Here is a 27271-nt window from a genome sequence, read left to right on the forward strand (position 1 = left end):
GAACATGTTCTTAATATTCATTAAATAATAATAAAAAAAAGTTTGACACTTTATGGTTGCATTTAATTTTACCTCTAATACCTGTTCAATGTATTTAGTGTCTACGATGACCTCTTTCATTGAGCATTGAGGTGCGGTGAGGAGCATTGAGACAAGTTTCCACAATTGGACAGTTAACAATTGCATAAAGGATTTACAGTTTGCAACTGATGGATAACTTCTAGGCTATTGTAGTGTAGCAGAGCTGAATTGATGTAGCCTACTGCTAGTAAAACCCCTATTTTCATACTTGCTGTTTCACATTGAAGGCATTTGGCTGTAAAATCACAACGTGCTTCACATGATAGATTTTGACTTCATGTCTTGAACTGAATGTATTAAGTCAGTGGTCTCCGGTGCCCGCGGGCACCAGGTAGCCCGCGGAACGGCTATGAGGCGCCCCCAGCGCACCTTCTAAAAATAGCCAACAGGGCCCAGTTCCCCGAAAGCATCTTAAGCCTAAGAGCGTCGTAAAGTCCCTCTTACGAACGTCTTAAGATTTGCCGACTGTTTCCCGAAACCATCGTAGCTTAAGAGCGTCGTGAAAACACTCGTAGATCTACGAGTGCTCCAGAGTACTCGTTACCGGCTAAGAGCGTCTTAACAGTACTTCTCACTGAGGTCACCAACAGGACATACAGAGGAATTACAACTTAGAATACATAATCCAACTTACGTTCCCATTCTTTATTGTGTTTACCTGTGATGAATCAGATTTTAGCGTGCAAAATAGCCTACATTTAATGGTCCTAATAATGTGATGAAAAGCGGACAAAAATGCAATCAAGTTATGAAACGAGACGTTGCCAGAATAGTTTGACATTATCTTTGCTAAGTGAATATTTTATTAGGCCTATGAGGTAAAAAGCAGAGAAAGCAACATGTGGTTTAGTCTGTAGCCTGCATCAAAATCTAAGCCTACACATTTCCTCTCTTTCTTACTCGACTTCTTTCTTATCTTCAAACGTGTTCTTAAGTGACACCGCGAAAAATTATTGCATGGTGCAACAATCTAATCTTAAAATAATTACAATTATTTATGTCTCTGTGTGGTATATAACCTACTTGGGATGCTTACATGCAGATGTCAAAGTGTTTCTATTTTCGTATTGATGTGAATTAATGTGTAGATACGAAGTTTAAATGGTAGGCCTATAGCTGTGACGTGCAGTCACCTGACATCACCGTCAAATCAGAGGATATTTCAGAACTATTAACGTGGACAGCTCCCCTTAAGAGCATCTTAAGAGCAGTGCACGCGCGTTCACGCTACGAGCATGTTCGGGAAACAGTCGGAAAAACCAAACGAACGATCGTAAGATGAATCGTAGAAAACCCTCGTAAGAGCGTGTCTCCGTCGTTATCGGGAAACTGGGCCCAGGTCGCTTGCAGATCACGCTCTAAAAACACGCTCCATATTGAAGTTTTCAATAGATATTTAAGTCCAGACCAGAACCATTTTAAGAATGTATGTAGCCATACATCTGTAACATTAAATTGATATTGGTGATACCTTACAAATTGTAGCTGCGTTAAATTTTAGCCTTTGGCTCCAAATCCGTTTCCCATTCAATCTTTAAACAACAACGGAAGCGGAGCGCATACACGCTGCTCGCACGCATAGACAGTAAAGGGGGGGAAACTTGCTCGTCTGGTGCAGCCAATGGAAGCATATCTTTGCAAAAGTTCTGTGGCCATTCTATGTTTGTCAAATACGGTTCTTGTATGATTGTTCAAGGACTGAAAAACAATTGCTTTAGCTCACAGGCCTTTTCTCCTCCGTAAGCTACTGCCGTATAATACCGCTGATAATTTTGTGGCATGCAGGACTGTGCATTACCTTTTTTTGTCAGATCATGGAGAGATTTAAGGTGTGCAATAACTTTAAAAGGAGTCTTCATATTTTAGGGTGGTGTGGGTGATTACTATTGAAATGTTAAAACCGAATTGTACACTCAAATCAGAACTTAAACGACCCCTGAATTCATAATGGTGGGTGGGTATAAATTGGGTACAAATTGTAACCCAAATTAATAATTGCACAAAAATATTGTTGTTTTTTTTGTTACAAAATTAAGATTAGATTCCTCATGCAAACTTTGGAATGAACAAACTAAACAAAAATGTTGGTTGCATATTGATATTAAAGTATGGAAGAATCAGATGAAAATACAGGTGCTTAAAGGAATTATCCGGAGTAAAATGCACTTTAGATCGATTTACGGATGATTGGGGGTACATACGTTGAGTTGACATCAAAATCATGTCATTCGGATGTGTTTTGAGAAAGTTCGATTGTACCGTTTTCAGTCACAACTCGTAGCCTGGAAGTGAGCAGGGCATTTCAATTGCGCCGCTACAAAACGCTATTTTTATACCTCTTCTACAGTTCCAAACAACATAACACTTATGTGGTAGTGAGTAGAGGGTCCCTAAAGCCAAACCGAAGTATCCCGAGGTCTTTATGTGGTCGAATAGAGAGTCCAGAATGAATTTCATCAAGCCAGTACCTTTCCGGAAATGTTGCCATCTTTGCCGCCACCTTCAGGGGAAAGTCCGTAGGAGTCTTATTGCTGTGTAACACGCTCTGGAAATTCACAATTTCGCCGCCGTTTAAAAAAAAAAACATAGTCCAGTCCATACAACTTCATTTCAATTTCGAAAGAAATACTGGACTATGTTTTTTTTTAAAAATAAAACGGCGACGAAATTGTGAATTTCCAGAGCGTGTTACAACACACTCAGGTCTTTTGGGTCTTCAGGTAGCCCTCATTCCCAAAAAGGTTGGAGACCCCTGTATTAAGTCATTTGTATTATATTTGTCATATTGGTTGGTACAATACTTTACATTAAAACCTATTTTTTGTAGTGCAGTCTAGGTGTTGGCCAGATAGGTTAAGCTATATATTTCTGTAGTAGTAGCTAGTTTTTGGCCATGAAATATGGCAGGGATATGGGCCAGATGAACTGCTTCATGAACGGATCCTAAACGTATCCGGGATGGATGATTAGCGGGTCCGAAATGATTCCGCGGCGGATGCCTCTCATATGACCGGGTCCAAAATGGACCCGGAGCGGATCTGTGGCTCATTCGCGGATCCAAAGCGAAACCGGGGCGGATGTATCCATTTATGTACGGATACACAATGGGACCGCCGCGGTGTCTAATCAGATCCGCGAGCCGGCATCGCGGCGGATAACTGTGGACACAGTTTCGGATCCGATTTCAGGATCCGTTCCGGAGTTCACCGTACCTCCGCGGTGGATGCATTTCGTAGTCCGCTGTCTGGGTTGTTTTTAAATTAAAATGGTCTAAAGCATGAATTGCTTTTTTGTATTGATAAGACAAATTTGAACATGAAATTGAACTGTTATATTCAATTTACTATCAATATCTCATTGCTCCTATGCATAATACATTTAAATGTTAAAACAGCTTGCCATGGATGCACACAATGGTAAGCTCTGCTTTCAAGTTTACCCAGTGTAGGCGGTTTGCCATAAGGTATGTTAAAACCGCTTGCCATAGAACTGCCAGGTCATGGACAACGGCATTTGCAAGCAAGCTAATCTAACAGGGACTCTACTTTCCGGTTAATTCATTTCAGTGTGTTCCCAAATGCTTCAAGAAATTTCATGTCTTCCACCATAACACGCAATAGTTTTGAACATGTAAGGCTACATTATGTCGGTGTTGAAGTGTTTAGATTCCCAGCGCTAGTAGGCCTAGGCATTTTAACAGCAATTATTTTAACAGGCTATGCGCTAACACCAGTCAGCTGAGTTTAATTAGCGATAATGTACGGAGAATCTCGGAGATGGTTCCGTAGCCTTTTTGACAGCTCGGGGACATCAGGTATGTAACCTACATATTTATGTTTTTGCCAGCTAACTTTTAACATGATCATTATCATATTCATTGTGATGCTATATGGGCCTCATGCACAGTTCACTGTACCTCCGCGGCGGATGCGTTTCGTAGTTCACCGTACCTCCGTGGCGGATGCGTTTCGTAGTCCGTTTGCTGTCTGGGTTGTTTTTAAATTAAAATGGTCTAAAGCATGAATTGCTTTTTTGTATTGATAAGACAAATTTGAACATTAAATTGAACTGTTATATTCAATTTACTATCAATATCTCATTGCTCCTATGCATAATACATTCAAATGTTAAAACAGCTTGCCATGGATGCACACAATGGTAAGCTCTGCTTTCAAGTTTACCCAGTGTAGGCGGTTTGCCATAAGGTATGTTAAAACCGCTTGAAGACTTTATTTTACCTTACATCTTTGCTGATAACATTTCAAATAAATGCCAGTTAGCGCATTAGCAAGGATATTGTGTAAGGTATACTGTTGATGTTGTTTCATAGCCTTTTGCTTGTGTGTAGTTAGGCCCACTGCTAGATTTTGACAGAGGCTTGTGATATCACTTTAAAGTAGCCTAAGCCAGTGTTTCTCCGGGGTCCGGGGGACCACTGGTGGTCTGCAAGCTATCCCAAGTGGTCCGCGAGCAGACTTGGTAAAATATAATATAGATGAGTTGTTTGCAATATTGAACCAACTTGTATGTAAATCCAAACAGTTCTGCAACACTATCTATGACAGTTTAAATCATATAAATCCTCTGACACAATAAGCAAAGTGCAAAGACAATAAGCAAGGTGGTTCAGTGAGTAGGCCTATTGTGTAGGCTAATATACTGTTGAAGTAGGTCTTATCTTTTTTTTTTTTTTTTAGCTATTTGGTCCGTGCGTTTCTTTTTTAGTGGTTAAGTGGTCCTTTGTCTGAAAACGTTTGAGAAACACTGGCCTAAGCTACTTAGGCTCACGCAAGCTATCAAACACTGTCCACTGTCCACTTGACTTGACTTATACATCCAGTGTTTGTGTTATCTAACTGTATCTGGATGTGTTGCTATCAGAGCAAAACGTTAGAGATGGCGCATGACATGCAGTGATGCCTCGTATAATTTTTTTTTTTTTTTAAACGCGATTTAAGCACCGAAATGAGGCACCGAAATCCACGTTGTTATTCGATACAGTTAATACCGTTTGCGTCGGCACCGGTGCCATATTAGAACCGTGTTTCGGTGCCCAACCCTAGTGGTGTGTGTGTGTGCGTGCGTGCATGCGTGTACTTGTTGTATGTGTGTGTGTGTGTGTGTGTGTGTTGTGTTGCTCTTCACTCCATCTTCTCTGGGGGAACCACCTCAAACAACAACTGCAGGTGCATGGTGATTGGCCCTGTAGGGGGAGACATGGCAGTGAGGTTACACGTGATTGGCTGGAAGAAAAATAACGCTAGATGGGATTGGTGGAGTAATTATGAATGCGAGAGATGCCTAAAAAGAAAAGACTGGTGAATGTGTGTGTGTGTGTATGTGTGTGGTACCCACGCATGATTGTGTGACTCCACTGGAACTTGTAGTGGACGAAGAGCAGGTAGAAGATGAGGCCACTGAAGATGAAGATTGTGCAGTAGAGATACTCCAGCTCTGGCTTATCTATGATGGGGGCCAACACCAGGTACACAGACACCACCACCACCAACACCGCAATCACCACCGGGACCTACACACACACACACACACACACACACACACACACACAGGTGTGATGTACCACATCCAGGAGAATCCCTCACGGCTCCCACACACAGTTGCATTCCGTCAATGCCAGTGGGTGTTCCCGATGGTAGCTATGCAAATGACTTGAAGTATAACCGTAATTTGATTGGCTGGTGCCGTCTGTTGTGCAGCAAACGTTGAACTTTTCAACGCAAGCGACGGGAGCACTGGACGCAACGGACCCACAATTCAGTTCGGCAACTGATGACGTAAGCCCATGTAAAGTGGACGGGATAGGTCTCCAGCAACGCACCGCACGCAGCTGTGTATGGGAGCCATCATCAACTGTGGGTTACCTGTATGTGCAGCACCTGTGGGGTTACCTGTATGTGCAGCACCTGGGAGCTGAAAATGGCAAATTACGTTTTTCCGTGTCATGCACATGCATTCATGGGAGGGTCAAGGAGAAAGTGGGAGTCTACCATAAAGAGATGGGAGGTGAAGCGTAACTGCGTTTGTATGTAGGCTACACCGTTTAGTTATGGACGTTCATAAATTGTGCTACGGGGTGAAGAAATGTGTGTGTTACCTTGACAGGTCTGTGCAGGTTTTTCCTGGTAAACCTCAAGACTATGAGAGCGAGCGCCATGTGTGTGTGTGTGTGTGTGTGTGTTATCTTGACAGGTCTGTGCAGGTTTTTCCTGGTAAACCTCATGACTATGAGAGTGAGCGCCGTGTGTGTGTGTGTGTGTGTGTTATCTTGACAGGTCTGTGCAGGTTTTTCCTGGTAAACCTCAAGACTATGAGAGCGAGCGCCGTGTGTGTGTGTGTGTGTGTGTTATCTTGACAGGTCTGTGCAGGTTTTTCCTGGTAAACCTCAAGACTATGAGAGCGAGCGCCGTGTGTGTGTGTGTGTGTGTGTGTGTGTGTGTGTTATCTTGACAGGTCTGTGCAGGTTTTTCCTGGTAAACCTCAAGACTATGAGAGCGAGCGCCATGTGTGTGCGTGTGTGTGTGTTACCTTGACAGGTCTGTGCAGGTTTTTCCTGGTAAACCTCATGACTATGAGAGCGAGGGCTGTGAGTCCGTAGAAGCCCCACTGGGCGAAGCTGAAGTAGTTAATCAGAGTGTTGATATCCGCTGGGAGAATGTACAGGATGCCCATAATGCCCTACAGACAGACAGACACACACACACACACACACACAGTATGTTCACAAGCACTGAAGCTAAATGTCTTTGTCTGTGTCAGTAAAGGACATTACATCTTTTCCACTGAAAACATTTCTGAAACACATGTGAATTATATCTACCAAGTGTACTTAACGCCTACCAAGTATACTTAACACCTACCAAGAGTACCTAACACCTACCTACCTGAACACTCACCTTTCCAAATAAATATTCACACAGCATTTCTACCAGCATGTTTCAGGGGCAATCGTGCTGATAAACTACAGATTACTGGCTACTTCTCTATGGATAGCAAGCCCACATTAGATATATAATAATAAACACTCAGTTGTGAAAAAACACACACACACACACACAGGACTCACGTTAAAAATGAGAGCAGGAGCTGGGGTGTAGTATTTGAGACTGATGTAGGACAGAATCTTTATCATGTGGCCCTCCCGCCCAGCCACATACGTCAGCCTGTCAACAACACACACACACACACACACACATATATACACACATGCCAATATCAAACCAAAATATACTCACATAGCAATGCATAAGATAAGATAAAATATAACTATACAATATAGCCACAAAAAAGATAACAAAAACAACACAGTCAGTGGGTAAGGTTGGAGGAGATAGCACATAGCCACAGGGCCCCCGAACCGGTTCAAGGAACGAAAACGAAAACGAACGGAATTTTACGAGGAGCGGAAACGGAAACTAAAACAAAATGGTCTTCAACTGTTCCGGAACAGAAACGTTATTCTGAAATCCACAAAACCGGTTAATAACATGTTTTTTTCGTTCTCTATATATTTTATAAAATTTCACAAAAGCATATCCTAAGTGTTCTACTTGTTTGATTGTAGGCGAACAACCTAATAATTTGATTTCTGCAGTTTGAAAAAAAAAACCGAATAAATGGACCTTTGGTCCAAATGTGTATATTTTGTCTTGCTGTTGTAATGTAACCTATCCGTCTGCCACTTCGGATCTTAGGCCAGCTCGTAGCGTAGGCTACTGAAACTGATTTGGAAATTGTTTGTAGCCTATGCGTAATAGCCTATTTTGCCTGTCCACGCCTTGTCGTTTTAAAGTCGGGATTTGAAATGTTTGTGCAATTATGGCCTATTCCATGTAGAAGAGTTAAACGGGAAAATTGAGATAGGCCTTGTCAGCAACAGACAGGTTCGTTTATAAACAGGGTTGGAATTATAGCGCAAGCCTTTGAAGATCTCCATATGGATAAAACTTAGGCTACAACCAGGTAAGGAGTTTAGCACGTATCCAGAAATATTTTTGATAAGAAATTATAGGCATAGGTTAGGCCTACAGTAAGTCTGTAGGCTATGGGATGGATAGCCCATCTGAATGTTTTTGGATGCCGCCTGTGATTTATTATTTTTGGGCATAGCTACGGTATAGGCTAAATCAAGGGGAAATAATGAGTACGTCTATTCTAAGGTAAAGTCCACAAAAATAGACTTGATAGGCCCGCCAAACACTGCCGGAACTTTAAAGATGAACTGAACTGAAATAATCAACATTGATAATGTGTTGATTATGACAATTAAAAATAAATGGTACTAAAAAATGTAATTAAAAAAATCAATACGTAGCCTTTTTTAAGCAACACCAAAATTGCGTTTGTTAGTATTAGAACGCTGCCCGTTTCAATGACGTCACTGGCATGGTAGGACCTGAGAAGTTCTATAAACAACAGCTGCAGCATATTATGTATACACGAAAATTAGTCATTTTAATGGCATGGGTTACACATTTGAGCCTGTGAGGGACAGGCCTGTAGTGTCTTGACTACCACTAGATGGGGGACGATCGGTTTCAGGCTCCAGCTCAACCTTCAGTAGGATCATTTGGGTGAAAATGACTGTGTGGGCGCTGCCGGAGCATGGACACTGGAATCTATCTGTTGCAAAGCAGTGGCGAAACGTAGGGAAAATGTTCGAGGAAGCCAAAGTGACGGGGAAAATATGTTTATTTATGTATGTGTTTATTTCGGGGCGTATACATTTTGTGCAATGTACAACATAGATACATTTTGTGCGGCACAACATAGGCTACTGTAGGCCTAGCCTACAGGTCATGTAGAAAACTGGACGAGGGGCGCTTGAGACAGCAACACACATGCGGTCTCTCTGTCTCCCTCCATCCCTCACACACACACATTGCCTACTGTACATCCTCCACACAACTGCATACTCACTCACCACCACTACATTAGGCCTATGCAAAGCTACGGTGCATACAAATAAGCTATATAAAACACGCATTGTCACGGCAATGTAGGCTAACGCAGTCTGGACTACTGGCACTCGTAACAGCAACTCACACGGGCTCTCCCTCCCTCCCTTGAAACTGTTAAAAACTTCGTCACCCCAAGTTGACCCCAGACACACGGAGGATACACGAGTTTGCCGTTTATTTTAGGCTAACGTTAGTGGAGAGTTTGCAGATTTTTACCTTGTGGATGTTGATATTGCACGAGTGTCTTGGATAGCAGCACTGCGAGTTAAACTCCCTCGCATCAACAATCTGCCCTGAGACGGTGAACAACTGGCTTCAGGGTGAGTAGAAACGGACATTGGATTCTGTTTACAGACCCGCTGTGGTTTAGTTACCAGCTAGTAAACGCATTATTATCGATCTGTGATATCGTCGGAGTCATGGTTTATACTCTCTATGATCGGAGTGCTAGCTTGTGGAGTTTGACATAAGAGTGTTTCCAAGGTGTTTAGCTGCTAGCCCTTTCCTAGGTTGGATCGTATGGTAGCCCAACACTGGACCTCATCTGAGGCTACTTCGAGATATTATTCCAAAGGGGACAGATAGGCTACTGCACTTAAAACTTTAAAAGATTGAACGAACCTTCCCGGACTTTGTAATTGCGACCAGTGACTGCATTGGGTGAACGAAGCCGAAGTTGAAACTTAGGCTCCATGGCACATAGACAGTGGGCTCGCCCTTCTACGAATTGAAAAAGACTACAAGCTGCCCCACCGAGTTTGCGATAAAGTAAGCAAGAAAAGGGTTTTTTAAGTCAGGATATGTCGGGTCAATGGCATTTATTCGTCCAACGTTACAGACCAGTTTCCATAGTGCACATCTTATCAATAGTTTGAATGTCGTGTGTGTTTCTGCTCATTGACAAAATAGCGTTCAGTATGATTCATGCCCAATTAATTTCCCCTGTTAAAGTGTTCGCCTTTGTTTCACTAGTTTGGTTTTGATTTTGTATGAGATTTTGTGATGTAGGCTAGCCTACGATAAACAGCTTATGGCCAATATGTAACTCAGCTAGGCCTAATGTTAGTTTCCTCAGCCATGTCAGCTAGCCTCAGACTCATTATCTGCTATGGCTGCTAGTGCTAGTGCTGAGTAGCTTACCATGCCAGTGACGTAGCCGATTGTTGAAATCCAACATGGCGGCGCCCATGTAACAACAACAACACTTTCAGCGTACAATTTTATCCCTTTTAATAAATTCAGCCATTTTAATCATTGTACCAATGAGAAGAAATAAAATACATCTGTTATATTACCTTTACTTCAAATTCCAGTTCAGTTCATCTTTAAGAACGAACAATATTTTGCGTTCCGAACCGGTTCAGGACCGATATGTTGGTGGCGGAACGCATGCAAGAACGAAAACGTTAAACATAGGCCTACCTGAACCGTTCGGAACGGAACGTTTGAAAAATCATTTCGTTTTCAAGCCCTGCATAGCAATGTTTAAGCACACAGTTGGTGAGGTTCGAGGGGATAGCACATAGCAATGTTTAAGCACACAGTTGGTAAGGTTCGAGGGGATAGCACATAGCAATGTGCACACAGTTGGTAAGGTTGGAGGAGATAACACATAGCAATGTTTAAGCACCAGAGGTGTGGACTTGAGTCAGACTCGAGTTATGATTTTGATGACCTTAGACTCAACTTGACAAAATTAGAAATGACTTGCAACTCGACTTGGACTTCCATGCTGATGACTTGAGACTTGACTCGGACTTTTGACTGTCCCTGCCCCTTTGGCTGTGATGACTTGTGGCATGGGTAGGGGAGAATGGGGTAAGATGAGCCAACCTTTTTCTCTAGAAAACCGTAAACAAATTTTCTGATGTGACCGCATTTTAAGGAAGAGGGGACCATTCTTTACAATATGTGGAAAGATACAGCACATGACAAATGTGTAAAAATATGATTTTCTGCTCATTCATGTCCAGAGTTAGGGTGACTTTGGGAAAACCTTCAAATGCATTATACCTCAATTGATTCCCTTTTAAATTATGATCTGAGGGCTAAACCAAATGATGAATGTTACCTTTTCTTTGGCATTTTCTTTCAAAATGGTGGTTGTGATGTGCCACCAGGGCTGGGGCAAGTTGAGCCAGCTAACTCGTACTTGTATTGCATCTGTAAGATTTTTAAGTTTGCCTTTATTTTGTGACCTCGTTCTTTATGGTTCCTCAGTGTTACTAAAAGCTAAAGAGACTAGGCAGCAAATTAATCAGACAAAAAATGGGTAACACTTTATAATAACTACACACAATTCATCATTTATTAAGCCTTTGTTACTTATTAGTTAATGGTTTGTTCATCATTAGTAATTTCTTGTTCATACATAATTTATCATCAGTAAAACATTTGTTCACACAATTATAAATGGTTTGTTCATAGTAAATAAGCCTATCCAAAAAATATGTTTGTAAGTACATGATTTATAGTTAATAAGTAATGAAACAACCACTTATAATGAAATCATTTTTTTTTTATAAACCAGTTGCAAACTATTACAAAATGCTTTGTTCATCATTTGTAAAGCATTGTTCCTATGTTAATTCTCATAAATAAAGTATTTGTACACACAGTTATAAATGGTTTGCTCATAGTAAATAAGCCTATATCTAAAATATGTTTATGAATTATTGTTAATACTTAATAAATTCTGCAATAATATTTTGTTGATGAAGTAATATTTCTAGTATTTAACAGTTGTTACATACACATGCACTAATGATTAGTTAGGGTAAGGATACATATTTTATAAACCACTTCCTAATACTATAATTCATGATTAACTCAGGAGTTACAAGTGGTTAGTTAATGATATTTTGTGAGCTTATCTAAAGTGAGGACTTTCTATGCCTTGCAAGACATTTTCAAATGAGTTGTAAAGATTACATTCACATCCATTCATTTAGCAGACAAGCGACGTACACATTGACATAACAGTGAAAGCCGAGAATCGAACCCCCAACTTTTCAGGCTACTGCATGCTGGTCCAGCTCCTTATCCACTACACTACCTTGGCCTTGAAATGCCCACAATTATGCAAGAGTTTCTGTTTCTTCTACTACACACTGCTATTAAACATCTGTAAACTATTATTAAATGCTGTATTCTTCGTTTGTAAAGCATTATTCCTACATTAATTCTCATCTGTAAATCATGTTTACACACAGTTAAAAATGGTTTGTTCATAGTAAACACACATATCTATATTATATTTTTGAATTTACTGTAATAATACCACCGGGCAGAGGTAGTGTAGTGGATAGGGAGCCGGGTTAACATGCAGTAACCCATAAAGTTGGGGGTTCAAACCCCGGCGTCCACCAATGTGGCCTTGCCCTTTAATTTCATTGACATGTGTAAGTCGCTTTGGGTGAAAGTGTCGGCTAAATGAATAAATGCAAGTGTAAACTTTATAACTCATTTGTAAATGTGTTGCAAGGCATAAAACGTCCTCACTTTAGATGAGCTCGCAAAATATCATTAACTAACCACTTGTAACTTCTGAGTTAATTATGAATTATAGTATTAGGAAGTGGTTTATAAAATATGTATCCTCATCCTTACTAATCATTAGTGCATGTGTATGTAACAACCGTTAAATAATGAAAATGTTACTTAATCAAAAACATATTATTGCATCATGTATTAAGTATTAACAATAATGTATAAACATATTTTAGATTTAGGCTTATTTACTATGAACAAACTATTTATAACTGTGTGAACAAATGCTTTACTGATGATAAATTAGAAATTACTAATGATGATCAAACCATTAACTAATAAGTAATGAAGGCTTAATAAATGATGAATTGTGTGAAGTTATTATAAAGTGTTACCAAAAAATGTTATAGGCCTAAACATGTCTTTTCAGTTGAATCTATTTGACAAATTCAGTTAAATGTTGGTGTTTCTTACTGTTTGTAGAAATTAAATTATTGGTTGAAGAAAATAAAAATGTTTTACATGAAATCTTTGTGTTGGCTCAAATGGTATTATCATCACTGAACATGCTCCCGTTTGCCGCCTGACTAAGTGGATCCTCTGATCTCGTGGTGGTTCCTCTGATCCTGTGATGTGGTTTGTTATATAGGCAGCCTGAACATTAATGTGCTCCACGGGAGCTAACCGAAACTATCACAGAATCATCATCAATGACTGATGACATTTCATGTTTATACACATATCAGCGTTGTGTTTTGTAAAAAAAAAAAGCAATAAATGTGAAGGTAGATAAATGTTTATTCATCCGGTATTAAGGCCTTGATAACATTAAAACGCTCAATGTAGGATTGTAGGCGGGCATGTTTATCCATTCAATGGAAGTAACCTGCATAAACTATCAAACTACTGCATAACATGTAGGCTATCTGTAGGCTACTTGGACAGAAGTAACAGAAAGGTTCAAATTCACTTCAAGAGTGCAGTAGATTCAGATATCACTATGGTGGCAGTAGATTCAGATATCACTATGGTGGCATGCGCGATACGAGCGCTCAATTGGGAGAGAAATTAGAGTATTTGTTAGCTTTCATTTGCGTCAACCAGCTTTCTATCGTTCATTTGCACACCGAGTCGATCATATGTTACTGTGTGGGGAGTGTGTGCTTGCTGCTCACACACAGAGGTTAGAAGGAGGAGGGGGCAGCACCTCGCCTCAGGTGTCCCTACTGGAGCAGGTGAGCAGGGGAATAGCGCACAAAGGCAATCAGTGGGCTAGAGTCAATCACACCACAGATTGCCTCCATAAAACACAGTCCATTCATAATATTCATGCTGTTTCACATGCATGTTACTCACACAGACAGATATAGGCTACACAATGTATTATTTAGGCCAATAAGTTTAGAGCAGGAAGGATTATTGTAATTGGCATGATAGTTCCCCTGTTACTCCTACCCCTGCTCATTGGTGTGTGTAGACCTACTGTGTTGCCATTCTAGTTGGCCATTCTAGTTTTTTTATTGAAATATACATGATGAATGGAAACATTATGACACAGTGTAAAAGCAAGTCACTTCCCCATCCAAATAGTCATCCACACACTTCACTCCCTAACACTCACACACACCTCACATGTGCACCTCACCCCTCACTCAATTGAAGTTGCTTCATTAGCATGACTCTTGGGACATAGTATTACCAGTTAGTAAACTCATTACAATCAAAAATTCAAAACCAGTATTCACTCTTGTTTTTTCTCAAGAGAACAAAGGATAATTTGTTTGTCTTTGGGCTTGTGATTATAAGTGTTTCGGCAATCTGCAAAAAAATTTCAGAAAAATTCAAAAATACAGAAAAACTATCTGTTATTATAGTACCAGTGTGTTATACGCAAAGTGTGTGTGTGTGTGTGTGTGTGTGTGTGTGAGAGTGTGTGTGTGTGTGAGAGAGAGATAGATAGATAGAGAAAAGAGTGTCCAACGTTGAGGGTGGACAGCGATCAACATGTAAAACTCATGAGGACAACATAACTAGTGTCAAGCCTTAGAAACTACCTCCGACTACAGGAGGTGCAGCATAGCACTCTCTGCGGGCATATCTCCAGACCAGAGATTGGCTACTGCTACAAAATCCATCACTAGATGTCTTTGAGTGTGGATAAAAACAAGGAGAACATGATTAAATATGCACCAGTCACACCAGATCCCATTGCACCAGACTACCTTCTGAAGTTTGTCAGCTGCAACTGTGCAGGTGTCTGTGACACTCTCAGGTGCTGCTGTAAAAAGCAAGGAGTCAAGTGTATTTCTGCTTGTTGGAACTGTCATGGTAACTCTTGCCAGAACATCAACCAGCCAGAAGATAACAGGAGTGAGGAAGTGCAGGGGAGTTGAGGGATGAGGTTTGTTAAATTTTAAACTGATTAAGAAAGTTTTGTTTTGTAATTGTTCAATAAAACCACTTGTTATGGATTTTTTATGGACTTGGAGTCATTTTTACTCAAAACTAATGGCTGGGATAGATTCAGCACCCCTAAAAACCCCTAGTTAGACATCTCAAAAGCTAATATTGGTCAACAAAATGTTTTCATTATTTTTCGCCCAGTCCCTCTGGGCACCCCAAACTTGATGGGCTCTCCAGGTGTTTCCCCGAGGATTTAGCCGTGGATAAATTGGGAGGTGTTACTAGACACCTATAGGAACACATAGTAAAAAAAGCTATTGGTAAGAATTTTTTTTGCAGATTGCCGAAAAAAAAGCCTAACTTTCCCTAACTATTTGACTTGGGACTTGACTCGGACTTCAGCGTTAAGACTTGGGCTTACTTGTGACTTGCCAAACAGTGACTTTGTCCCACCATGTGGTAAGCACACATCTCATTTTCTCTCCTCTCCATTTCAATGCTGACCAAAGACTTTAGAACACTGCGCTCTCTCTCAGGTCATGCTTTATGCTCATGACCTACTGTGACAGAGACATGTTCCGCTTTGCTGCTCTGTGTTCTAGAACAGTGTACTCCATTGTGATGTCACTGACCTGCCTGCAGTGAAGCAGCTCCCATTGGCCGCCCCAAACGTGGAGAAGACCACGAAGAGAGGCACCACCCATGACATGGGGTACAGCACGCGGTCAGCAAACGTCTGGACAGGCAACAGAGAGAGAGAGAGAAGCATGATCATAGAATTTATTGTACTGAGTGATACTCTTTATTCATTTTGTATATTGATACTGATGCTTTTTGTATGGAAGGTGTTCTTCTCTCTCTCTCTCTCTCTCTCTCTCTGTGTGTGTGTGTGTGTATGTGTGTGTCTGTGTCTGTGTATGTGTGTGTGTGTGTGTGTGTGTGTGTGTGTGTGTGTGTCTGTCTGTGTGTGTATGTGTGTGTGTGTCTCTGTCTGTCTGTCTGTGTGTGTGTTCTGTTTGTTGTATTTTTTGTACACATTGTTTTGGTACTGTTACCTACGGCAACACTGAATCCTATCCTATTTTAAAATATTTAAACTTTGAATGTTTTTAATCGTAATCTCTGTCATCTCCGTTCTGTATGCACACCCTCAAACAACACACCACACGCAAGCACACAGGATAGGTTAGATCACATAGTATGTGTGTATAGATAGATAGATATATAGATAATATATTGCAGTAGCCAATGTAAATGTAATGGAATATTTAATTAAGGTAGACTGTTGTTGTTCACATCACTAAGCTATTTATGGTTACTGATATACTCCGAGTCTCTGGCCCTCTCTTAGAGCCAGGCATAGTGAGCTGGCCCTCGGAAGAAAAAGTTTGGGGAACACTGCTTTAGAGTTAAGGTGGACAGAGCACCCGTCGGCCCTTTAGAGTTAAAGCGTAACTTTGGCCAAAATGCATCCTAGGGTGTTTTTGTGAATGTACCTGAGTCAAACTTTCGTTTAAAAGCATAATTACGTCCGATTACATCGTAATTACATTGTGTCAAAATCTTTATTTTTAAAACACTAAAGAGGGCCAAAACCTTTCTTTTTAGTAAACTATGTGCACACGAACAATGTTCTCAATGCTCGAGTTCATGTCTAGAGACACTGATGATACTTCACTCAAAGTTTCATGTTGTGTCGAGTGTGTTTTAGTGTTTTGACGCGATCATGTTTCAAAATAGTAGTGCCCCTACGGGTACAGTACATTCACAAAAACACCCTTTAATGCATTTTGGCAAAAGTTACACTTTAAGGTGGACAGTGCACCTGTCGACTCTGTAGAGTTAAGGTGGAGAGTGCACTGGTCGGATCTTTAGAGTTAAGGTGGACAGTGCACCGGTCGGCCCTTTAGAGTTAAGGTGGACAGTGCACCAGTCGGCCCTTTAGAGTTAAGGGGGACAAAGATGCTAGTTTTTTTCTAGAGCCTTCCCATCATGGTGTGGAGCTTAGTGTGAACCAGGGGGCAGGACGTGTCAAGGAGAAAGTGTGAGTTCTCAGAGGGGCAAGAGAGTCCAGCCTAAGGGACCAGGATGCATCGTAGTGAGCAACCAAGCTAAACCAAGTCTAAACCGAGGAGGGCTCTCGTAGGTAAACAAGCCCTAGACAACGCAGCTTGGTATCTCTGTCCACTTTAGGGCCTGTCCTCGTGTTGTAACACACAAAGCACTGTCAGGGACAGCACACACAGACTGTATGGTCATTCTGCCTAGTCATCACATTGTTTTAAGAGACAGTAGGAATAAGACATACAGTAGATTGAGGTTGGGATGACAACACTCAACACAGCGACAGCGGGAAGTGATGGATAGATAGTGATGTAGATAGTGGATGGATGGATGGAGAGCGATGGATGAGGGAGTTTAAAGAGAGAGTGGATATGGTCTTTTGGGCCCCCAACGATGACTTGAAGGCAGCGCTGCCTGGAAGGTGCTAGGGTTAGGGCTAGGGTCAGGGCTAGGCAAGACAGCGCTGCCTGGAAGGTGCTAGGGTCAGGGCTAGGGTTAGGGTCAGGGCTAGGGTCAGGGCTAGGCAAGACAGCGCTGCCTGGAAGGTGCTAGGGTCAGGGCTAGGGTCAGGGCTAGGCAAGACAGCGCTGCCTGGAAGTTGACGGTGGGGCCCCAAAACCCCATAAAGCAAGAAAGTGAGAATAAGACAGAGGGGGGTTGGCATGACGACACTCACCACGGCGACAGCGGATGACTGTAGAAGATGGGTGGGCGTCATGGCGCTGAAGTAGGCGATGTTGACGAGCACGTAACACACAGACACCAAAGGGATACCTATAATGATGGCCAACGGTAGGTTTCTACACACACCCACACACCCACACACACAACAAAGGCAAAGGGATACCTATGATACGGGCTTCTTGTATAAACTTATACACATACACACAATAACATTGGCTACCATTACAGCAAGGATGTATGTTAGTACGCGCACATACACACACAAACACACACACACACACACACACACACACACACACACAGACACACACACACACAAACACACACAAACACACACACACAAACACACAACACACACAGAGAGACACACACACACACACATAATCAGCTCCAGTGCTGTGTATCACCTGTAGGGATTTTTCAGCTCCTCTGTGATGAAGTTCAGCTGATTCCTGCAAAGGAGAACACACACACACACAAACACACACACATTCACATACATCAACCAAAAACACAAAAGTTTTGTGTAAGACTTGCTTATGCACCTAACCTATTCTGTAGTCATGTCAGACACACAGACACACCTATTCTTATACATGGCATGTACTGTATGTGTGTGTGTGTCCTTGTCTCCTACCATCCATCATAAGCCCAAAGGCCGTTGTAGAAAGCCAGTCCTATGGCTCCAAAAGATGTGGCCCCCCCGTCAAATGCATTTGTCAGGTTCTGTGTGTTTCCTGTGAGGTATTCACCCAAGCACACACACACACACACACACACACGCACACACACGCACGCACACACACACACACACGCACGCACACACACACACACACACGCACACACACACAAAACACACACACAAACACACACACACACACACACACACACAGACACACACGCACGCACGCACACACACACACACACACAGTGGTTACACAGCAATCCAGCAACAAAACAGAGCAGCAGGGTTAAACACTCCATACATAAATAACTCACTTGCACAACACACACACACACACACACACACACACACACCTGCAAATCGAGGGTGGGGGGCATTTTTATTCATGAACCACAATGCACTATACACTGTGTAGTCCACGGAGCCATTACTGTAGGTCATGTTAAATAGCTGAGATAAAGGTTAACCATGTAGGTCGCTAGACGGTAAACATTGATTTGGTCACAGCAGATGCCAGACATTCCAATCTTAAACATGAAAAACCTAGTGCAGCAAAACAGAACATCTGACAACAGAACATCTTACAATTCCAAACACAAAATATTAGTTATAAAAGGCACATATTCATATTGAAATTTAATTGTATATCATATATATTATTTTATATTATCATATATTTATTTTATATTATTATATATGTTATTTTATATTATCATATATATATATGGGGGCAAGTTATAATATTATAATATTATAAGTATATATATATTTATTTATATTATATATTTGTAACTGGCAAGTTGTTTGTCACATTATTTCAGTCCCACTCATGCCCTCAATAAGACGTACAATTCCAGCCTCCAAAGACACACACACACACACACATACCCTGAGCCAGTAGCACAATCCCAGCCACCACGATGATGAGGATGATGAAGAGTTTGGCAGCAGTGAAGAAGTTCTGGATGTAGTTGGCCAACTTCACACTCAGACAATTCACCAGGCAGATCAGAACTGAGGACAACAGCCAGAGGGCAAAGTTCAAAGTTCAAAGGTTCATAGATTCTCTAAGTGGGAATTCCTAGGAGGAGAGAGAGAGGAGGTGAGACGTACAGATGGTGGCGGCGGCGAGGCTCTTGGTGACGAGCAGAGGAGGGGTGCATCCTGGGTAAAAGGGCGTGGCGGCGTACTCAGCGCAGCTGAGGGCAATGATGGCGAAGGATGAAGGCTTAAGGACGATGATGGTGGTCCAGGAATAGAGGAACGCCATGACCGGACCGAACGCCTCCATCAGATATGGGTACTCACCACCGGACTTAGTAATCATGGTGCCCAGCTCTGCATAGCATAGTGCCCCTACACACACATACACATATAGATATCAGTACAAACACACACACACACACATATCAAAAAACACACATACACACATAGCAATACACACACACACATGCAAATCAATACATAAACACACACACACACACACGGTTATCAGTATAAACACACACACACACACATATCAATACACACACACACACACACACACACACACACACAGCAATACACACACACAGATGTCAGTATAAACACATACACACACACAGACATATATAAATACAAACACACACATACAGACACACATTTCAATACAAACACGCACACCCCCAATATCAGTACTAATACACACTCAGATGTGGTTCACCTAGCGTGACCAGAGTCCTGGCATTGGTTTCGTAATGGCTTCTCTCTTTTATTGTGATTAAAAGGTATCTGTGAGTTAAATGGACGTGATCATAGCAGTCATGACTGCACCACTCCGACCCCACTGACTGCCCCACAGCCCCCACGTCCAAACTGTGTGCAGGGCCTCCTCACTTTCAAAAGTCACACTGTGCTTATTAATTATTATATAATTATTTGGACAATGTTGCTAGTCAGTATATGCTGCTGCTAGGACAAAGACCCACAGGTCACAAAAGACAGTGTGAAAACACACAAAAGACAGTGTGAAAAAATGTATTTTGTGCCGACATAGTTTTTTGTTGCTATAGTATTGCTAATTCTACTCAATAATACTGTACACACAATAATCAAACACAATTGATTATTTTGTGGTCCACAGACATGTGTGTGGGTAGTGTCTAGTGCTAACAAATATAGCACATATGGGTGGGTAGTGTCCAGTGCTAACAAATATAGCATATATGTGTTGGTAGTGTCCAGTGCTAACACATATAGCATATACATGTATGGGTAGTGTCCAGTGCTAACAAATATAGCATATATGTGTTGGTAGTGTCCAGTGCTAACACATATAGCATATATGGGTAGTGTCCAGTGGTAACGGTTGAAAGATACATCTTGCTGATGCGCTGGGACACATCATCAGTGATGTAACCTGGGGTCACTGGGTGTTTCGGGTCTTTCAACATCAGACACTCTCGCCCAGGCGACCCGACCGGAGTTGATCAGACTCCGGCCTGTGTCCCAGCAGCATTCTTCCACGGATCAGCCCTCTTGATCCAAAGCCATCTTGTGGCTCTTTCTGCGGCTTCAGTTGCAGATCTGATGGCCTTCCTCTTTGCCTCACCGGTGAGGCCCAGCATGGTGAGGACTTTGCAGAGGGACCGCCCTGCAAATCCTCGGCATCCCACCTCCAGGGGTTCACAGTAAGTCCTCCAGCCTTGGCTCCTACACTCCTCCACCAGCTCCTGGTACTTGGCACGCTTCCGCTCATTAGCCTCCTCCATGCGTTCTTCCCAGGGCACTGTCAGTTCCAGAATGATCAATTGTTTGGTGGAATCAGAAACAATGATCATATCTGGTCGGAGCCGTATTGTTGTTTTTCTTGCTGGGATCTTCAGCTGTTTGCCCAGGTCCACTTCTAGCTGCCAGTCTGTGGCGGTAGTGAGGAGACCTGACCTGGCCCTCGCTTGGATAGTGGGCTTCTCTCCAGCTCTGTGGAATCTGATTGACTGAGGCTTGCTGTGGTTCTTGGTGGTGGTAATGGCCTTGGCTATACTCTCAGCAACCGCCTTCAGCACCTGGTCGTGGCGCCAGCGGTAGCGCCCCTCTCCAAGGGCTTTAGGGCAGCTACTGAGGAGGTGTTCCAGGGATCCCCTTCCTGGACACTGGAGGCAGGATGGTGTCTCTGCTTTGCCCCAGACAAACAAATATAACAAATATAGCATATATGGGTAGTGTCCAGTGCTAACATATATAGCATATATGGGTAGTGTCCAGTGCTAACAAATATAGCACATATGTGTTGGTAGTGTCCAGTGCTAACAAATATAGCATATATGTGTTGGTAGTGTCCAGTGCTAACACATATACTGTAGCATATATGGGTAGTGTCCAGTGCTAACAAATATAGCATATATGGGTAGTGTCCAATGCTAACAAATATAGCATATATGTGTTGGTAGTGTCCAGTGCTAACACATATAGCATATATGGGTAGTGTCCAGTGCTAACACATATAGCATATATGGGTAGTGTCCAGTGCTAACACATATAGCATATATGTGTTGGTAGTGTCCAGTGCTAACAAATATAGCATATATGTGTTGGTAGTGTCCAGTGCTAACAAATATAGCATATATGTGTTGGTAGTGTCCAGTGCTAACACATATAGCATATATGGGTAGTGTCCAGTGCTAACACATATAGCATATATGGGTAGTGTCCAGTGCTAACAAATATAGCACATATGGGTGGGTAGTGTCCAGTGCTAACAAATATAGCATATATGTGTTGGTAGTGTCCAGTGCTAACACATATAGCATATATGGGTAGTGTCCAGTGCTAACACATATAGCATATATGTGTTGGTAGTGTCCAGTGCTAACAAATATAGCATATATGTGTTGGTAGTGTCCAGTGCTAACAAATATAGCATATATGTGTTGGTAGTGTCCAGTGCTAACAAATATAGCATATATGTGTTGGTAGTGTCCAGTGCAAATATAGCATATATGTGTTGGTAGTGTCCAGTGCTAACAAATATAGCATATATGTGTTGGTAGTGTCCAGTGCTAACAAATATAGCATATATGTGTTGGTAGTGTCCAGTGCTAACACATATAGCATATATGGGTAGTGTCCAGTGCTAACAAATATGGCATGTATGGGTAGTGTCCAGTGCTAACAAATATAGCATATATGGGTAGTGTCCAGTGCTAACAAATATGGCACATAATGGTGGGTAGTGTCTAGTGCTAACAAATATAGCATATATGTGTTGGTAGTGTCCAGTGCTAACAAATATAGCATATATGTGTTGGTAGTGTCCAGTGCAAATATAGCATATATGTGTTGGTAGTGTCCAGTGCTAACAAATATAGCATATATGTGTTGGTAGTGTCCAGTGCTAACAAATATAGCATATATGTGTTGGTAGTGTCCAGTGCTAACAAATATAGCATATATGTGTTGGTAGTGTCCAGTGCAAATATAGCATATATGTGTTGGTAGTGTCCAGTGCTAACAAATATAGCATATATGTGTTGGTAGTGTCCAGTGCTAACAAATATAGCATATATGTGTTGGTAGTGTCCAGTGCTAACAAATATAGCATATATGGGTAGTGTCCAGTGCTAACAAATATAGCACATAATGGTGGGTAGTGTCTAGTGCTAACAAATATAGCATATATGTGTTGGTAGTGTCCAGTGCAAATATAGCATATATAGTGTCCAGTGCTAACAAATATAGCATATATGTTAGTTGATGTGCTTGGCCTCCAAAAGGTTACTGAGTTCATTCCCCTAAGGTCAGTAATGCAGACTGTCTGATAGAGGACTAAAGAGGATTTGTCAGGCTAAACTGAGGAATTTCTCCTCTTTCTCTGTGTGTGTGTGTGTGTGTGTGTGTGTGGTGTGTGTGTACGTGCGTGTCTAGGAAAGGGAATTCCTAAAAGTCCTAAAAGAGACAGCCACTAAAGAACATCAGTTCACTGCCTCAAGCACAACTCAATCCATCTGTGTCTGAGCAGACACAACACACACACACACACACTCACGTACACACACATACACACACACGCATGCACACGCGCGCGCACACACACACACACACACACACACACACACACATACACAGCCTGTGGAAAAAATCAAGCATCCTCTCTTCAGCTCACATTGCATGCTGATGACACAGCACTGGTGGGGTTTTTTAAGGCATGGATGGTCATAGGCTTTAGTATGAACAGGGCAGTTCCCCCTCAAAGATTAATGGTGAATTAGTAGAGCGGGTCTCAACCTACAAATATCTGGAAGTTGAAAATGATTCTAAACTCATTTCCAACGCACTGAACAAGACCAAGATAGTGGAGCAGTGGATGTGTTTTCTGAGAACACTGAATCATTTCAGATTAGACAAACACATTCTCAAAAAGTCTTCTGCAGTGTTCTGTCCTTTGGCCTTTTCTGTATTTTTGATAACATGCATGTTAAGGAACAAAAGAGATCGCCGCCCATGACCAAGATGGCCAGTAAGATCACCAATATTAGGTGTGAGCAAATCAGTTATACAACGAGCATTTAAAAAAAACAGACCTTAATGACCTCACTCCCCCTCTCCACCTTAAATTCACGAGAAATAACAGGTGAAACGACAAAACAACAGCAGAAAATTAAGACAAAGTCAATAAATTATCATTGTGCCCACAGCAATCAGACTGTATAATGATCAAACACATCTTAGGCACTTTAATCTTACTTCAGCACTGGCACTTTAAACTTACCTCAACACTGGCACTTTAATCACCACTGTCACTATAATCACCACTGGCACTATAATCTTACCTCAACACTGGCACTTTTCCCTCCATGTTGTGTTTACTGCTTTGTCTCCATGTTGTGTTTACTGTGTTTCCCTCCATGTTGTGTTTATGTGTTTACTGCTTTGTCTCCATGTTGTGTTTATGTGTTTATTTGTTTACTGTCTTTTCCCTCCATGTTATGTTTATGTGTTTCCCTCCATGTTGTGTCTATGTCTTTACTGCTTTGTCTCCATGTTGTGTTTATGTGTTTACCTCCATGTTGTGTTTATGTGTTTACTGCTTTTCCCTCCATGTTGTGTTTATGTGTTTACTGCTTTGTCTGTGGTGTCTATGTATTTTATTATTGCATAATTAGGTAACACTTTATAATAACTACACACAATTCATCATTTATTAAGCCTTCGTTACTTATTAGTTAATGGTTTGATCATCAATAGTAATTTCTAATTTATCATCAGTAAAGCATTTGTTCACACAGTTATAAATAGTTTGTTCATAGTAAATAAGCCTAAATCTAAAATATGTTTATACATTATCGTTAATACTTAATACGTGATGCAATAATATGTTTTTGATTAAGTAATATTTTCATTATTTAACGGCTGTTACATACACATGCACTAATGATTAGTAAGGGTGAGGATACATATTTTATAAACCACTTCCTAATACTATAATTCATAATTAACTCAGAAGTTACAAGTGGTTAGTTAATGATATTTTGCGAGCTCATCTAAAGTGAGGACGTTTTATGCCTTGCAACACATTTACAAATGAGTTATAAAGTTTACACTTGCATTTATTCATTAAGCCGACACTTTCACCCAAAGCGACTTACACATGTCTATGAAATTAAAGGGCAAGGCCACATTGGTGGACGCCGGGGTTTGAACCCCCAACTTTATGGGTTACTGCATGTTAACCCGGCTCCCTATCCACTACACTACCTCTGCCCAGTGGTATTATAACAGTAAATTCAAAAATATAATATAGATATGTGTGTTTACTATGAACAAACCATTTTTAACTGTGTGTAAACATGATTTACAGATGAGAATTAATGTAGGAATAATGCTTTACAAACGAAGAATACAGCATTTAATAATAGTTTACAGATGTTTAATAGCAGTGTGTAGTAGAAGAAACAGAAACTCTTGCATAATTGTGGGCATTTCAAGGCCAAGGTAGTGTAGTGGATAAGGAGCTGGACCAACATACAGTAGCCTGAAAAGTTGGGGGTTCGATTCTCGGCTTTCACTGTTATGTCAATGTGTACGTCGCTTGTCTGCTAAATGAATGAATGTGAATGTAATCTTTACAACTCATTTGAAAATGTGTTGCAAGGCATAGAAAGTCCTCACTTTAGATAATCTCACAAAATATCATTAACTAACCACTTGTAACTCCTGAGTTAATCATGAATTATAGTATTAGGAAGTGGTTTATAAAATATGTATCCTTACCCTAACTAATCATTAGTGCATGTGTATGTAACAACTGTTAAATACTAGAAATATTACTTCATCAACAAAATATTATTGCAGAATTTATTAAGTATTAACAATAATTCATAAACATATTTTAGATATAGGCTTATTTACTATGAGCAAACCATTTATAACTGTGTGTACAAATACTTTATTTATGAGAATTAACATAGGAACAATGCTTTACAAATGATGAACAAAGCATTTTGTAATAGTTTGCAACTGGTTTATAATAAAAAAAAATGATTTCATTATAAGTGGTTGTTTCATTACTTATTAAGTATAAATCATGTACTTACAAACATATTTTTTGGATAGGCTTATTTACTATGAACAAACCATTTATAATTGTGTGAACAAATGCTTTACTGATGATAAATTATGTATGAACAAGAAACCCAGCCCCCACTTGCCTTCCTTGTTCTTGCCCATCTGAAATAACTGCTCTATCTTTGCTGAAATAACTGCTCTATCTTTGCTGAAATAACTGCTCTATCTTTGCTGAAATAACTCCTCTATCTTTGCTGAAATAACTGCTCTATCTTTGCTGCCTCCATCCTTTCTGTTTTCGTTGTTTAAAAAAATGTTTTATATCCCTGATGAGTCTTGAGTTAGTGAATTAGTTTAACATTGTGTGCTGATAACCAGCAACCATGTGTGCATGCGTTATTCTCTCTCCTGCTCAAAACAAAAGGTGTGCGTGTGCATATAGTTCTGCATTAAGTTGATTTTGATAACTTTACAGAAAATTGCAAATAGCCTACAGTCGTGCAGTTAATGGGATACTGTGCCGAGTTGGAAAGTGATGAAATGGCAGGCCAATTTCATGTAAATACACACACACACAGGGAAAATTCTCTCACACACACACTCACCCAGTGTTGCGAGTACTCCACAGGCGGCCCACACACACAGGCAGGGTCCCACGGCTCCTGTTCCAACCAGCACGGCTTTTGGGGAGATGAAGATTCCGGAACCAATCATCGTCCCCACGATCAAACACACTCCGCTCACCAGGCCTACCTGCACACACACACACGCACACACACGCACACACACACACACACACACACACACACACACACACACACACACACACACACACACACACACACGCAGAACCATGCAACAATGAACAATTACACTCAACAGATGAACTCACACATACATTCACTCAAATGCACACGCACACACACACACACACACACAGTCCTACCTCTTTCTGAAGCATGGTGGCTTTGTCCTCCTTCGGGGGGTGGGGGGCACTGCCATTCTGCACACTTGTCTTTACAAGCTTCTTGTCCATCCCTCCTGGCTTTACACACACACACACACACACACACACACACAACGTAAGGCAATCGTATTTATTTAGGGGCGTGTAAATCGCACGTAAGCCCCTTTTTGCACACTTTAGTTGCAGTTGCACACTTTTCAGTTATGTGCATTCTCTCATTCCCGCTTCTGTCACACTCACAGCACGCAAATTCCAAATCAAGGCGGCCTTATGAAAGAGGCGTGATTTATTTAAAATAGAGCCAGATCGATCCACCACCTTGTTAATTTAGGTTGATATGATATGTCATAATAAATCAAATACAGTAAAATAGAATAA

At 41.2% G+C, this 27271-nt stretch overlaps 1 protein-coding gene across 2 annotated transcripts in view; it reads right to left on the reverse strand.

The window, feature by feature from the left end:
* Window positions 1-5139: 5139 nt before the first annotated feature.
* Window positions 5140-27271, reverse strand: part of LOC121694239 (b(0,+)-type amino acid transporter 1-like) — a 26471-nt gene continuing 4339 nt past the window's right edge. Inside the window, exons 2-13 of one of the 2 annotated variants that reach the window (XM_042074284.1) lie at window positions 26873-26971; window positions 26532-26679; window positions 19498-19740; window positions 19273-19398; window positions 18337-18436; window positions 18107-18151; window positions 17692-17815; window positions 15584-15687; window positions 7166-7262; window positions 6628-6777; window positions 5437-5611; window positions 5140-5284 (exon numbers count right to left, since the gene is read on the reverse strand). In XM_042074284.1, the coding sequence (XP_041930218.1) occupies window positions 5223-5284; window positions 5437-5611; window positions 6628-6777; window positions 7166-7262; window positions 15584-15687; window positions 17692-17815; window positions 18107-18151; window positions 18337-18436; window positions 19273-19398; window positions 19498-19740; window positions 26532-26679; window positions 26873-26962 (1464 nt within the window). In that variant the 5' untranslated portion in view covers window positions 26963-26971 and the 3' untranslated portion in view covers window positions 5140-5222. The remainder of the gene's footprint in view (window positions 5285-5436; window positions 5612-6627; window positions 6778-7165; window positions 7263-15583; window positions 15688-17691; window positions 17816-18106; window positions 18152-18336; window positions 18437-19272; window positions 19399-19497; window positions 19741-26531; window positions 26680-26872; window positions 26972-27271) is intronic. The other variant, XM_042074285.1, reaches the window with a different exon arrangement.

The sequence above is a fragment of the Alosa sapidissima genome, chromosome 20 (assembly GCF_018492685.1).
Source record: "Alosa sapidissima isolate fAloSap1 chromosome 20, fAloSap1.pri, whole genome shotgun sequence".
Taxonomy (NCBI): domain Eukaryota; kingdom Metazoa; phylum Chordata; class Actinopteri; order Clupeiformes; family Clupeidae; genus Alosa; species Alosa sapidissima.